Genomic DNA, 15,274 nt, shown 5'->3' with positions numbered 1-15,274 from the left:
ACTAATTCCATCCACAAGAACCCCATTTGCAAATAATATCAGATTTTGGGGGCCCTGAGTTTTAGGGCTTTGACAGATGAAATCTCGGGGGACAACCTAGCTCATAACGTTTGCCATCTTATAATTTGTAGTCATTTTGTCCTTGAGTGGATGTCTTGTGGGGTCTGATGGGACAATGGAGTGAGTGCTGTGGGCTTGCCGTGCCCTCAGGTGGTCCCTCTGCCTCCCTGGATGGGTTCTCAGGTGGCCACGCCTCACCCTCAACACCCTGCACACCTGTGCATTCAGTTGTGTCCGACTCTTAGCGACCCCATGGACTGTAGCCCGCCAGGCTCTTCTATCCATGGAATTCTCCATGCAAGAATGCTGGAGTGGGTAGCCACTCCCTTCTCCAGGGGATATTCCCGACCCAGGGATCGAAGCCAGGTCTCCTGCACTGCAGGCAGATTCTTTAACAACTGAGCTACCGGGGAAGCCTCTGCACACCTGGCCCCTCCCTACTGACCCCCACTCTGTGATGCCCAGCCTGCTGCCCTGTGGCCCCCTGGGGGCTGGGCTGTGCACAGAGTGTCAGGGTCAGGCGCACACACACTGCAGGGTCTCAGGGGGGCCTGGCAGTGGCTGGCGGGTGAGCCCTCACCTGCCCCCTGTCTGGGTACCAAGTGCACCCCAACATGGAGGATGCCAACATTTAAGGGGTCACTGTCCAGAATAGGCTGGGTCATTGGGTCCGTGGAAAGGGGGACTGAGTTTCCTGCACCTGGCCAGGTCTAGAGGCTGGTGGAAAGTGGGCTGCGTGCTGAGTCACAGGACAAGACCTCCCAAACCTGTGCAGACCTGTTCTCACCATGAGAGTATTTTCATGTCCCAGGAAGCATGACATTAAATAGCAAATAAAGATGCCCTGATCAACAACAAGGTCCTGTACAGCACAAGAACTAAATTCAATATCATGTGATAAATCATAATGGAAAAGAATATAATAAAGAATGTGTATATGTTGTATAACTGAATCACTTTGCTGGACAGCAGTAATTAGCACAACAATGTATAGCAATGTATGTGCTCAGTCGTGTCTGTTTGTGACCCCATGGACTGTAGCCCACTAGGCTTTTCTGTCCATGGAATTTCCCAGGCAAGAATACTGGAGCAGGTTGACATTTCCTCCTCCAGGGTATCTTCCTGACCTGGGATTGAACTTGAATCTTCTACATCTCCTGCATTGGCAGGTGGGTTCTTTACCCACTAGTGCCACCTGGGAAGCCCTATATCCTTTAATTGAATTCACTGACTGTTTATATTTTGCCTCCATTTCTTTATCATTTTATCTATCTATCTATCTACCAGGGATCAAACCTGTGTCTCCTACAGCTCCAGCATTGTCAAGCCTTATTAAAAAATAATAATCATGAATTAAAAGACTAAAAAATAAGACACCATGATGGGTTGAGAGGGACGCCACACAGGTGGGGCAGTGTTATAATTTAGTGCCTCTAACAGCCAGTTTTTCTGTTCTGCACTTCCATTTCACACTTAGCCCCACACTTCATAGAGAAGCCAGAGGGAGGAGGTGAGATGTCCACATGACAGGTCGTGGGAAGCCACTGAACAGAGAAGCAACACGCAGAAGCTGACGAGGAGCCTGGGTCCTTATGGGGGGGACCACGTTGCCCTCTTCCAGACAATGCCGCTGACCTTCTCGGTGATGGCTCTCCCCTTTGAGGTCTCTGTGTATGATCTGTAAAAGCAGAGGCTGGAACCTCTCCTCTGCGGCTGTGGAGGGTCTTGCCAACGATGAATTCATGGGCTTGGGAGGAAAGGAGAGACACAGATGTGTTTACAAGGAGGCACTGGGCAGAACCAGGGACCAGCTGGGTATCAGGGATGAAGGACCAGGTGTCTCCATTGAGGGAGATGCTGGGATGGGGTCCTGGCTATGGTGGAGCTGAAAACCCTCCTGGGGATGTATTTTCATTTGAACAGGGAGTTGCTTGGCTTTCTCTCAAAGAAACAAGTCTTGAACAGTACACTTCCAGATGACGTCACCTGCTTCTTTCACTACCTTCTCCGTTGATGAATAAGCTTGATTGAGTTCAGTTGAATGATTAGTTTTCATAAATTCTGAGACGCGTTTCATTCCATCATTGTCACTCCAACGATCGTATCTTTCCTTGACCCTGCTCTCTTCTCTGGGCCTTAGTCTCTCCACGGGTAAGAAGGATGTTGGGTTACCCAGTGCCTGTGGAGTCGGGGAAACTTCTAGGGTGCTGACACTGTACCCATGGAGGACATGGAGCTGACCCTCTGTGGGGGTGGGGGGGTCCATTCCAGGAGGATATGTCACACTCCACATTTGTTGCTTATCTCAAAAGCTGAAGGTACTGAAGCTTCATGACAACACCTGCAGATCAACTTTTTTGACTAAAAGTTACCTTTGGGAAACCTGTTCAAACCATCAATGCCCTGGGAGCAGGCCCATCACGTTGTCCTGGGAAATAAGAGGAACTTCTCTTCCAGGGATGTCGAACAGCCACAGCTCATGTGGTCTTAAAAATGCACTTAGGCAGAGAAAGACTAATATCATATGATGCTGCTTATGTGTGGACTTTTAAAAAAATGGCACAAATGAACTAAATTTACCAAACAGAGTCACAGATGCAGAAAACAAAACGTGTGGTTACCGGAGGGAAAGAAGCAGGAATAAATTGGAAGACTGGAATCGACATATACTCACTACTATATACAAAATAGATAACCAGTGAGAAACTACTTTATAGCATAGGCCTCTGGGTCTTCCTGGGTTTTCGCTGCGATTTGCTCTCATGGTCTGCAGAGCCCTGACTGAGCAGCAGGGGGCGCTCTGTCACAATCCCTGAGTCCAGGCTCTTTGCCCAGCTGTGGAATGTGGCTTCTTTTTCTCCTTGGCAACTGTTTTCTTAAAAACCCTGGGTCAATAGAATCTGTGTCAATCAAATCCCATTTCTCGCTGACCTGTGCGACCCTTTAAGAGCTGTTTATCATCGTTTGTGAAGGCGGGCCCCTTCCGACTTCAGGCCTCCAAAGCTCGCAGTACATGAATAATCCGCAGACAATGGTTACCTGTAGGACGGCACCGTGGAAAACATCCCCGCCGGGACCGCTTTTGTAAACTGGAGCCTATTCAGCCCTGTGAAGGATCCCAAGACAGCAGGGGACTCTTTGGTCAATAGGTGGAATAAAACGCTGGGCCAGGGCTTTCATAATCGCGGCCTCCTGAGAAGGCAACGGGAGGGAGTTTCCCACAATGCTTAGTGGCTTCTCCTAATCCTATTGGAAATGGGGAGGGGGGCCATGGGGAAAGGGATACCTAGGTGACCAAAGCAGGAGCCAATGATTTAGTGATGAGCTTGTCCGCAGGCCCTGAGGGGGTCTGAGCCCCTGTGGAATTCCCAACATTCAAGCCACACAAACAAACCACCTGTGCTCCGGACTCACTCTGCCCTGGCCGCTGTCTTGTTAATAATTCTCCCTCGGGGGAAGCTGAGGTCAGCCAGGTGGTGAAAGAGGGTGACCTGGATTCTTCAGTGATATCATGTCCTGAGAGACCGGACCCAGTGCTTGCAGTGCTGATGTGTGATGGGGTTATGTTATTCTTGTGGACTGAGGGGAAGTGGTCTGGGGAAGTAGCAGCACAGACCATGCTAGCACTGGGATGCCCCTCAGCCCACCTAAATAAAATAACTCCAGCACATGAGCTGCAGGAGAGGGTTGGAATGGGGCTGGATGGGGGAGAACTTGAGGCTCTTTTTAAAAATGTAACTACACTTAATTTACAATATCTTGTTAGTATCAGGTGTACAGCCAAGTGATTCAGTTATAGGTACATACCTCGTGGCTCAGCTCGTAAAGAATGCGCCTGCAATGCAGGAGACATGGGTTCGATCCCTGGGTTGGGAAGTTCCCCTGGAGAAGGGAAAGGCTACCCACTCCAGTCTTCTGGCCTGGAGAATTCCTTGAACTATATAGTCCATGGGATCGCAAAGAGTCAGACACGACTGAGTGACTTTCACTTCACTTCACCTACATACATACATGTGTGTGTGCTTGCTAAATCGCTTTAGTCGTGTCTGGCTCTTTACAATCCTATAGACTGTAGACCGCCAGACTCCTCTGTCCATGGGATTTTCCAGGCGGGAATACTGGAAACTGGGTTGCCGTGGCCCTCCTCCAGGGGATCTTCCCGACCCAGGAACCAAAACTGCACCCCTTGCAGTTCCTGCATTGCCGGTGAATTCTTTACCACTGAGCCACTGGGGAAGCCCTATACACATGTATATGTTCTTTTTCAGATTCTTCCCCCTCACAGATTATTACAAGATACTGCATATGGTTCCTTTGTTGTTTATCTCAGTCTTCGCTGGTGGTTCAGACAGTAAAAAATCTGCTTGCAATGCAGGAGACCCGAGTTCAATCCCTGGATTGGGAAGATCCCCTATTTTATATATGGTAGTGTGTATCTGCTAATCCCAAACCCCTAATTTATTCCTCCTCCCCTTTTCCATTCAGTAACCACAAGTCTGTTCTCTGTGTCCATGAGACTGTTTTTGTTTTATAAATAGGTTGATTTGTATAATTTTTTAGATTCCACATATAAATGATATATTTGTCTTTCTCTTTCTGACTGACTTCCCTGAGTATGATAATCTCTAGGCCCATCCATGTTCCTGAAAATGGCAGTATTTCATTTTTTATGACTGAGTAGTATTCCACTGCATATGTGTGTGTGTGTGTGTGTGTGTGTGTGTATAAAACTTGAGATTCTTGATGGTAACTGTGCCCCTGGGTTTGAATGGTTGAACTTGAGTTACCACCCAGGTGTGTGGGGGGAGGGCTGTCAGAGTCAGGGTGGCCCTCACTGAAGGAGTGGGTGCTGGAGATGTGAGGGGAGGTGCCAGGGGAGGAGGGGTAACTGAGCCCCAGAGCCATGAGTCTTGCTTGCGGAACCTAATGTACAAAGGGGAAGAGTTGCAGGCAAGACCCCATGACGCCAACACTCAGAACTTAGACAAGAAAGACAGATCAAGACAAAGAGACTCAGAAATCTGCTTGGTCAAAGAGTGAAAAAAATGAAATAATGTCAAAAAAGCAGTTTTCCCCATCAACAACTTTTTTTGTAATTTTATTTTATTTTTAAACTTTACATAATTGTATTAGTTTTGCCAAATATCAAAACGAATCCATCACAGGTATACGTGTGCTCCCCATCCTGAACCCTCCTCCCTCCTCCCTCCCCATACCATCCATCTGGGTTGTCCCAGTGCACTAGCCCCAAGCATCCAGTATCGTGCATTGAACCTGGACTGGCATCTCGTTTCATACATGATATTTTACATGTTTCAATGCCATTCTCCCAAATCTTCCCACCCTCTCCCTCTCCCACAGAGTCCATAAGACTGTTCCATACATCAACAACTTTTAAAACATTTTTTCAAACACATAGAAATGTGAAAAAGTTGTGCCACCAGAATAGGTCTGCCCACCATCTAGATTCTAAAATTAGCATTTTGCTGTGTTTGGTTTAACATAATTTTATCCATTATACTACCCATCTATCAATTAATCTTATTATTATTTTAAAATTGGAAGCAGCTTTTCAAACTCCAAAAGACCATACAATTGAAAATTACCCACTCATGTTAGTCTCCTAAAATCTTTTCTACTCTGTTGGATAAAGTGAAAGTGTTGGTAGCTCAGTCATGTCTGACTCTTTGGGACCCCATGGACTGTAGCCTGCAAGGCTCCTCTGTCCATGGAATTTCCCAGGCAAGAATACTGGAGGGGCATTTCCTTTTCCAGGGGACCTTCCTGACCAGGAATCAAACCTGGATCCCTGCATTGCAGGGGGATTCTTTGCCCTCTGAGCTACCAGGGAAACACCCATTTGGGTAAAATGTGAAATGTAGATCAACTCTTCCTAATGGTAAAAGTCATAGCAACCAAAGTTGCTCACAATTAAATAACATTGTTTCAAGAGAGCTGCTATGAGTTCAGGGTAATGAAACTGGGTCCAAATGAACAAACTCCTGAGAGGTGCACCCTTCCCCATCGATATTTACACTGTCCTGTATATAAGCCGCTGTCCTCTGGGCTTTCCACATATGGGCTCATCCCAAGCTCACACAAGCCAGGAGGTGTCCAAGTGTACAATCTGATTCTTACCATACAATCAAAGAAATTGAGGCACAGAAAAATTAGTTGACTGGCCTGGTCAAACAGCTGGTTTGTGGCTGAGCAGCACTCACCACCTCCCCAAACCTGACCCCAGCAAATTAAAGCAATGAGTTACCATTGTTTTACATACCATGTTAGCTATGATTTTTAACAAATGATACTGCCAAACGTTGGTGAGGATGTAGGGAAAGAGGCGCTGTTCGTGGGAACGCAAATTGGTACTTCCTAGAAGGCAATTCAGAGAAGGCAATGGCACCCCACTCCAGTACTCTTGCCTGGAAGATCCCATGGACGGAGGAGCCTGGTAGGCTGCAGTCCATGGGGTCGCTAAGAGTCGGACACGACTGAGTGACTTCACTTTCACTTTTCACTTTGATACATTGGAGAAGGAAATGGCAACCCACTCCAGTGTTCTTGCCTGGAGAATCCCAGGGACCGGGGAGCCTAGTGGGCTGCTGTCTATGGGGTCGCACAGAGTCGGACACGACTGAAGCGACTTAGCAGCAGCAGCAGCAGAAGGCAATTGGGCTTACCATGGTGGCTCAGACAGTAAATCCTCCTGCAATGCAAGAGACATAAGTGATATGGGTTCGATCCATGGTTTGGGAAGATCCCCTGGAGAAGGGAATGGCAACCCATTCCTGTATTCTTGCTGCCTGGAGAATCCCATGGACAGAGGAGCCTGGCGGTCTACAGTCCATAGGGTCACAAAAGAGTAGTACAAGACTGAGCGACTAAGCACAACACACACACACACACACACACACACACACACACACACACACAGAAGGCTATTAGACAAAGAGAATCCAAAGCCATGAAAAAGCCTACAGTTGGTGGATCTAGGTGTTTTGTTCCCAGGAATAAATTGCTGTGAAAGCATGAAAGATGAGCAAGCAGCTTTATATCCAAGAAAATCATGCAGAATTAAGTGAAATATTAAATAATGGGAGACAGATAATACATAAGTTACAGACGGTTATAATGATGACAATATTCAAACATCGTGGATTAAGGGGAAGTGTGAATTAAGTAGAACCAACCAGGTTACAGAATAGACTCTAGGGAAAACAGAATAACAATAATCTTCCCCTAATGTAACATGTATAGAGAAGATACATATAGTAAATATAATATACATAAAATACACATAATAAAATAATATCACAAGATAAACTGGAAAGGTTGGTACTAAAAATATGAACAATGGTTCTTTCAAAGTGGGGCTTTATGGGTGGGAGAGGCTTGTTTATAGTTGGGGCTTGTCTTTGGGCTGTTTTTGTATTTTCTACAAATGTCCAGCAAAAATGTGTGAAAGTGAAAGTCGCCCAGTCGTGTCCACCTCTTTGCGACCCCATGGACTGCCAGACTCCTCTGTCGGAGGAATTCTCCAGACAAGAATACTGGAGTGGGTGCCATGCCCTTAGCCAGGGGATCTTCCCAACCCAGGGATCGAACCCATATCTCCCACATTGCTGGCAGATTCTTTACCGTCTGAGCCAACAGGGAAGTCCAAGCACAAATGCACCACCTTAGGAATCAGAATGTCACCCCTACATTCCCACAATCAATATAAAGTGAAGGTCACCCTCTCAAAATCTCTTCCTGATTTTGAGTGCAAGGAAATTCTGGGATGAAGGGGGAAGAGAACCAGTAGGTGGCGCCAGAGGGTAGCTAGTGTCTCGGGCTGCAGCAAGCGCTGGTAGGGACAGCCTGACCCGGGAAAGTCTCAGGTACTTGGAGAACTCAGGTGCCATCAAGCACTATTTACAATAGCCAAGACATGAAAGCAACCTAAATGTCCATCAACAGGTGAATGGGTAAAGAAGTGGTACATATACATGTACTTGAAGTACATTTGTTGGTTTTTAATATCAAACTTCATTATATATGCATATGCATATACTGGGCTTCCCTGGTGGTGCAGTGGTAAAGAATCCTGCCAGTGTAGGAGACACAAGAGACTTGGGTTTGATCCCTAGGTCGGACAGATTCCCTGGAGAAGGGCCTGGCAACACACTCCATTCTTCTTGCTGGGAAATCCCATGGACAGAGGAGCCTGGTGGGCTACGGTCCATGGGGTTGCAAAGAGTTGGACATGATTTAGCGACTAAAGAACAGGAACAATGCATATATTAATATATAATGTATAACTTAACACACATATATGATATAAATAGATCTCTTCTCAGATATGTATCTAAAGAGAAATACACATTTTTGATCCCACAATTCAAGATGACATTTTAAACAAATTGCTAAATGGACAAAGTTTCTACTTTCTCTCAAAATACAAGTGGTATCTTACATGATATTTTACATGTTTCAATGTCATTCTCCCAAATCTTCCCACCCTCTCCCTCTCCCACAGAGTCCATAAGATGCTTGGGGCTACTGCACTGGGACGACCCAGAGGGATGGTATGGGGAGGGAGGAGGGAGGAGGGTTCAGGATGGGGAACACATGTATACCTGTGGCGGATTCATTTTGATATTTGGCAAAACTAATACAATTATGTAAAGTTTAAAAATAAAATAAAATTAAAAAAAAATACAAGTGGTAGAGCCTCAACGGAGAAGGCAATGGCACCCCACTTCAGTACTCTTGCCTGGAAAATCCCATGGACGAAGGAGCCTGGTAGGCTGCAGTCCATGGGGTTGCTAAGAGTCAGACATGACTGAGCGACTTGACTTTCACTTTTCACTTTAATGCATTGGAGAAGGAAGTGGCAACCCACTCCAGTGTTCTTGCCTGGAGAATCCCAGGGATGGGGGAGCCTGGTGGGCTGCCGTCTGTGGGGTCGCACAGAGTCGGACACAACTGAAGCGACTTAGCAGCAGCAGCAGCAGCAGCAGCAGTAGAGCCTCAAAGTCAAGATATTTGGAAAGGCTTCCTTTTGCCCACCAAAGAGCCATGAATCTCAGATATCCTTGGGGTACAGCATCCAGAACAACTGTTTGTGACAATTGTATGAATTGTCTTATAGTCAGCAAGTGATGCTGTAAGATTTTTACCTGCTCCCAGGACAGGTTGTTATGTATATATAGGGATTTTACTTTTTTTTTAAAGCTACACTTATAAAATTTGTTGGAGCATTTGGGTGGATGTGTAACGTGTAATAACTTCTCCAGTTTGAAATAGTAGAAAATAGGATTCGGAAAAGCAATTTCCCACTGAGCTTCTGATTTTTTTCAGTATTGTTGAGACTTTAAGTGAAAAATGCTTGTACAATGGAATGGAGTATATGTTACAGTTGAAAAATAAATCCTTGAGTCCTTGACATAAAATAAAGGAAATAAAATATACACATCTGTGTGTTTTGAAGGTTGTCTGTCTGATTTTATAAAGCAAGGACTAACCAGGACTCTGTGTGGGACTGAGACCCCCCAGGCCCCCTGAGAAACAACTAAGGCAGGCTGGGGCGTGCACTGACTCGGTTGTGATAAACCAGCTCATAGCACATTATTATGTTAACTTGCATTTGTAGACAAATGTTGTTGATAAACATGGATATTCAAGTCTATGAAAGTATAATGGGATGCCCTCTGATGTGAAGCATAAAATCTCTCGAGTTACTGTATAATGATTTTCTTTCTCTCCAAAGGCAGATAGAATTAATAGGCTGCACAAATTGGCTGTTGTTCCTGAGCACAGATCATAGACTTCTCTGTTCCCCTCCACTACATGGGTAGCCTGTCTTCAGCAGGTGGGAGCTATCAGTCAGCAACCGCTGCGTAACAAACACTCCCAGGTCTCCAAGTCACAGAAGATTGCAAGTGGCTTCTCATATTGGGGCATGCAGGTCAAGTGAAGCCCAGCAGAGTGGACTGGGCATGTGTGGACAATTTTGCTTCAGGCTCAGGGTTCGGGGGTGTCCTGCAGGTGTCTCACTCTGGGGTTTGGGCTGAAGGAAAGGATACTGCCAAGGGCATGGTCGTCTTATAATGGAGCAGAGGCTGTACAAGGCCAAGGCTAACTGTGGAGACATCTTTCATGCATCTGATGCAGTTATACCTCCTGATCCTCCCAGGATTGCTGTCAGTGATGTCTTTCCCCTGGTGTCCCAGGATCTGATAAAGTGATGTCCATTCCTCTGGTGTCCCCAGGATTCCCCTAAGTGATGCCTGTTCCTTGGTGTCCTCAAGATTTTTCTAAGTGATCCCCGTCTCCTGGTGGCCCTGGATCTCTTTCAATGAGACCTGTCCTCCTAATCCATCATCCACCACCAGACCTCTGTGGAGATGCCCATTCCCTGGTGCCACAGGAATCTCTGTGCAATGTTACCTGCTCTACCCGATGCACTGGGCTCTTTTTCTGCTTTTACTGGGAGCTACCCATTCTGTCCCCCACTCTTCCATGGCCATCTCTGTGCAATCTATGATAAAAGCATTACAAAGCTTCAGGGGCATCTTGTCCTCTGTAATCTATCTAGAGAAATGTCCAATTGCTTGGATGTTTTGGGATTATAATGTCTTTTTTTCTGTTTTTTTTTTTAAATTTTATTGAAATATAGTTGATTTACAATGTTGTGTTACTTTCAGGTGTACAGCAAAGTGATTTACATATATATGTGTGTGTGTATACATATATATATATATATATCTGAATCAAGAATACATATTCTTCGTAAAATTGAAGTACTGTTTGGGGCTTCCCAGGCGGTGCTAGTGGTAAAGAATCCACCTGCAATGCAGGAGAAATAAGAGACATGGCTTTGATCTCTGGATAGAGAAAATCCCCTGGAGGAATAAATGGCAACCTACTTCAACCTTCTTGCCTGGAAAGTCCCATGGACAGAAGAGCCTGGTGGGCTATAGTCCATGGGGTCACAAAAGAGTTTTACACAACTTAAGACTAAACAACAACAACAATAGTTGATTTACAATGTTGTGCTAATTTTCACTGTATAGCAAGGTGACTCAATTATACACATGTATACATTTTTATTGTATGTTCTTTTCCTTTGTAGTTTATTCCTGGAGGCTGGATATAGTTCCCTGTGCTGTACAGTGGGACCTTGTTGTCTATCCATTCTAAATGTAATACTAATAGTTTGTGTCTGCTGCTGCTGCCAAGTCGCTTCAGTTGTGTCCGACTCTGTGCGACCCCACAGACGGCAGCCCACCAGGCTCCCCCGTCCCTGGGATTCTCCAGGCAAGAACACTGGAGTGGGTTGCCATTTCCTTCTCCAATGTATGAAAGTGAAAAGTGAAAGTGAAGTCACTCAGTCGTGTCTGACTCTTAGCGACCCCATGGACTGCAGCCCACCAGGCTCCTTCATGCATGGGATTTTCCAGGCAAGAGTACTGGAGTGGGGTGCCATTGCCCCTAACTCCCAGTGTATCCCTCTCCCTACTCTCCTCCTCCTTGGCAATCACAAGTCTTTTCTCTATGTCTGTACATCTGTTCTGTCCCGTAGATAGGTTTGTTTGTATCATAATATCTTAACCCAGATGAATACTTTGCAGCTGTATTTGACCTACAAGAAATTAGCTATTGACTGAGCAACATTCACATTGATGTTTTATTCTGGTGCTCGGTGTCTCTTTGCCGTTTCTGCTCCCACGAATCTGTTGGCTTGTCCTATTCCAGCCTATGGAGTCTGGTTGCTAGTGTTTCTGAACAGAGGCTGGACACTCTTCTGTGTCCTGAGTCAGGCTGGGGAAAATCTATTTCCAGAACTAGTCTTCCTCTTTGGATCTGTCTTGATAAATGAATCTTCACACATAGCCTCTTGGCTATTGTTTACATTTGCCATTCCCTGTGGAGTCCTGGGCTCATAACTCCTCTGAGCATGATCCTTATGATGATCCTGTCAGCTGGTTGGACAAACAGGCAGAAGAGCTGCCAGCAAGGCGAGAAGCATGTGGGAGCAGCTGAGCAGTCAGGGGAAGGCAGGCTGGAGCAACTCATCCTTTATTTATCAGTGTAATGGAAATCCTTGCTCGAGTTTTAAATATACTTTATGCTGGGGTCGCATCTTAAATATATCTGCAGCATATTAATAATTAAGCAGAAGTAAAAATGTTCAGTTTGGAGAAGAAAAGTAAGAATCATCAGCTTTATGCAGAGAACACTCCCTATGGGAGCTTTGTCTGAATCAGGACTGAAGAATTAAGCCCACAGTTTAACTGAAAATTACTGTGGGAGGGAGAACAGGAAGGGACCCCCAAGAGAATAGAATGCAGTATAGTTTATCATAGCTCTTCTCTGGAGCCTAAGATACAAAAAGGAAAATAAGATTTATTTTTATGACAATTAAAAATTGGTTTGAAAAAAGTGATAGAATACACAACTAACAGTGTTTTAAACAAATAAGGCTTTATTTTTTTCTCACATGAGAAGTATACAGTTGTTGGCCATGATTTAATGACTCAAGGCTATCAGGACGGTCATTCTGAGTTTCCTGGGGGTTTCCTCATGATTGTAAAATGGCTGCCACAGCTCCAGCCATCATCTGTATTCAGGACTAGAAATAGAATGAAGGATAACACTAATCTCATCTACTCCCCTTTAAGAGAAAGGAAATGTTTTTTCCAGAACTCTTCCCTCCTGACCCCAATCAGCACTGCTTGTTGGCCAGAGCAGTATAACATGGTTACCTCGAACAGAGTCTAGGTAAATTGCAACCTAAATTAATCAGTATCCTGTTTATATAGAAAAAAGGGATGAATGGATATTAGAAAGGATTAGCAGCATAAGCCACACTGGTCAAACCAAAATTTGCACAACATTCAGTATCTCTCTTCCTTTGTTTTAGAAGAACTGCCGTGCTGTGTCTCATCTGGGAAAAGGACAACACACTCTACAAGCCTGCTTTCCACCCACTCCAAAGGTCATGAATTCCATGGAGAAACTCATTCCCTGCAGCAGGTGCCGAGGGAGGCCATCCTGGGCGGGGACCCAGAAACCAGTAACTGGGCGATGAGAAGGGGGCGCCTGAGGGAACAGCGTGGAGACCTCAGGGTAAATCCACTTTGTATTACTGGCCTGAAAATAAATGAACCCAGAGGGCCTGAGCTGCCAGGAATGAGTCAAAAATAAGAGCTCTGTCCTTGGGGGTGCTTTGGGGTATTTTTGTTCTGCATTTAAAAAAATTCTTATTTTGACATAATTAACATTTGCAGAAAAGCAGCAGGAATAGCATAAAGAATACTTTTATATCCTTTACTCAGATTCATCAATTGTTATGTTTTGCTCCCATTTCTTGATCATTTTATCTATTTCTCCATCTGTCTATCCATCGATCATCATCTCTCTTTCTCTATCATCTATTAGTCATCTATTTATGCACGCACACACACACACACACAATCAGGCTCCTCTCTCCATGAGATTCTTCCAGCAAGAATGCTGGAGTGGGGTGCCATTTCCTCCTCCAGGGGATCTTCCTGAACCAGGAATTGAACCTGCATCTCTTAGCATCTCCTGCATTGGCAGGCAGATTCTTTACCACTAGTGCAATCTGGAAAGCCCCATATCCTTTACTCAGATTCATCAATTGTTTGTATTTTTCCCCCATTTCTTTATCTTTTTATATACCTATCTGTCCATCTACCTGTCCATCTATCCTCCATCCATCATTATTTCTCTTTCTCTATCATCTATCAATCATCTGTTTACACACACACACACACACACACACACACTCACACACACACACACACATGGTGGGACAGGGAGAGAGATTTCCCCCAGAACCATCTAACTGACAGTAAATTGCAGATACATTGTCTTTTTGTCCTAAACTATTTCAGCATGTTTTTTCCTAAGAACAAAGACATCCTGTTCCAAGACCGCAGTGCAATGATGTGAAGATTTAACATTGATGAACCACTAGTACCTAATCCACAGCCCCTATGCAGATTTGATCAATTGCCCCATAATACCCTAAACAGTCACTTTCTTTCCTGGCCCAGCATCCAGTCCAGGATCACATGTTGTAAGTTGCCATCGCATCTTTTGATCTTCCTTTAATGTGGAACAGTCCCCAGTCCCTCCCAGCCTCGCATGACCTTGACAGACCCTGAAGACTCTCCCTTGATTCAGGTTTGCTGATGTTTCCTCGAGATTCTATTCAGTTTTGTGTTCTTGGTGTGGTTGCTGCTCACATAATGCTGATGTGGTGTCTTAGGGCATCATCCAGGACACGTGTGGTTTTGACTTGTCCTGCTTCTGGTGATGTTAATTTGGTTGCCTGGATAAGGCAATATCTGTTGGAGATTTTTCACACTAAGGTTACTATTAATATCCTCCCCTTTACAGTTAGTAAATAATTTGTGGAGAGATACTTTGAAGCTGGGCTTCCCAGGTGGCACTGGTGGTAAAGAACCCACCTACCAAAGCAGGAGACAAGAGACATGGTTCTGTTCCTGGGTCAGGAAGATCCCCTGTAGGAGGATATGGCAACCCACTCCAGGACTCTTACATGAAGAATCCCGTGGACAGAGGAGCCTGGCAGGCTATGGTCCATGGAGTGGCAAAGAGTCAGACACGGCTGAAGCAACTTAGCATGCATGCACTTTGAAGCTATATACACATTCCATAAACTCATCCATATAATAGGGCTACATGCTCCATAACTTAAAACAATCTTTTAAAAACATTGGTGAAAGTCACATAAAGCATACTACATTAACCATATGTAACTGTGCAGTTCAGTGGCACTGAGTCCATTCACATTGGTGTGCATTTTTCACCATCATCCCTCTCCCGAATTTTTCACTTTCCTAATCTGAAACTCCCATCACTTCATGGGAAATAGACGGGGAAACAGTGTCAGACTTTGTTCTGGGGGGGCTCCAAAATCACTGCAGATGGTGACTGCAGCCATGAAATTAAAAGACCCTTACTCCTTGGAAGGAAAGTTATGACCAACCTAGATAGCATATTGAAAAGCAGAGACATTACTTTGCCAACAAAGGTTCATCTAGTCAAGGCTATGGTTTTTCCTGTGGTCATATATGGATGTGAGAGTTGGACTGCGAAGAAGGCTGAGCGCCAAAGAATTGATGCTTTTGAACTGTGGTGTTGGAGAAGACTCTTGAGAGTCCCTTGGACTGCA

At 45.1% G+C, this 15,274-nt stretch overlaps 1 protein-coding gene across 3 annotated transcripts in view; it reads left to right on the top strand.

Annotated features, from left to right (window-relative positions):
• STX2 (syntaxin 2) overlaps positions 1 to 15,274 on the top strand; it is a 74,782-nt gene that overhangs the window by 53,650 nt on the left and 5,858 nt on the right. The window contains exon 10 of one of the 3 annotated variants that reach the window (XM_010852436.1): positions 12,971 to 13,176. In XM_010852436.1, the coding sequence (XP_010850738.1) occupies positions 12,971 to 13,138 (168 nt within the window). In that variant the 3' untranslated portion in view covers positions 13,139 to 13,176. Of the gene's footprint in view, positions 1 to 12,970; positions 13,429 to 15,274 lie in introns of those variants that run through there. The other 2 variants (XM_010852439.1, XM_010852435.1) reach the window with 2 other exon arrangements.

The sequence above is a fragment of the Bison bison genome, unplaced genomic scaffold (genome assembly GCF_000754665.1).
Source record: "Bison bison bison isolate TAMUID 2011002044 unplaced genomic scaffold, Bison_UMD1.0 scf7180017864312, whole genome shotgun sequence".
In the NCBI taxonomy this organism is placed as follows: domain Eukaryota; kingdom Metazoa; phylum Chordata; class Mammalia; order Artiodactyla; family Bovidae; genus Bison; species Bison bison.
This window is presented reverse-complemented; position numbering and strand designations above follow the sequence as displayed.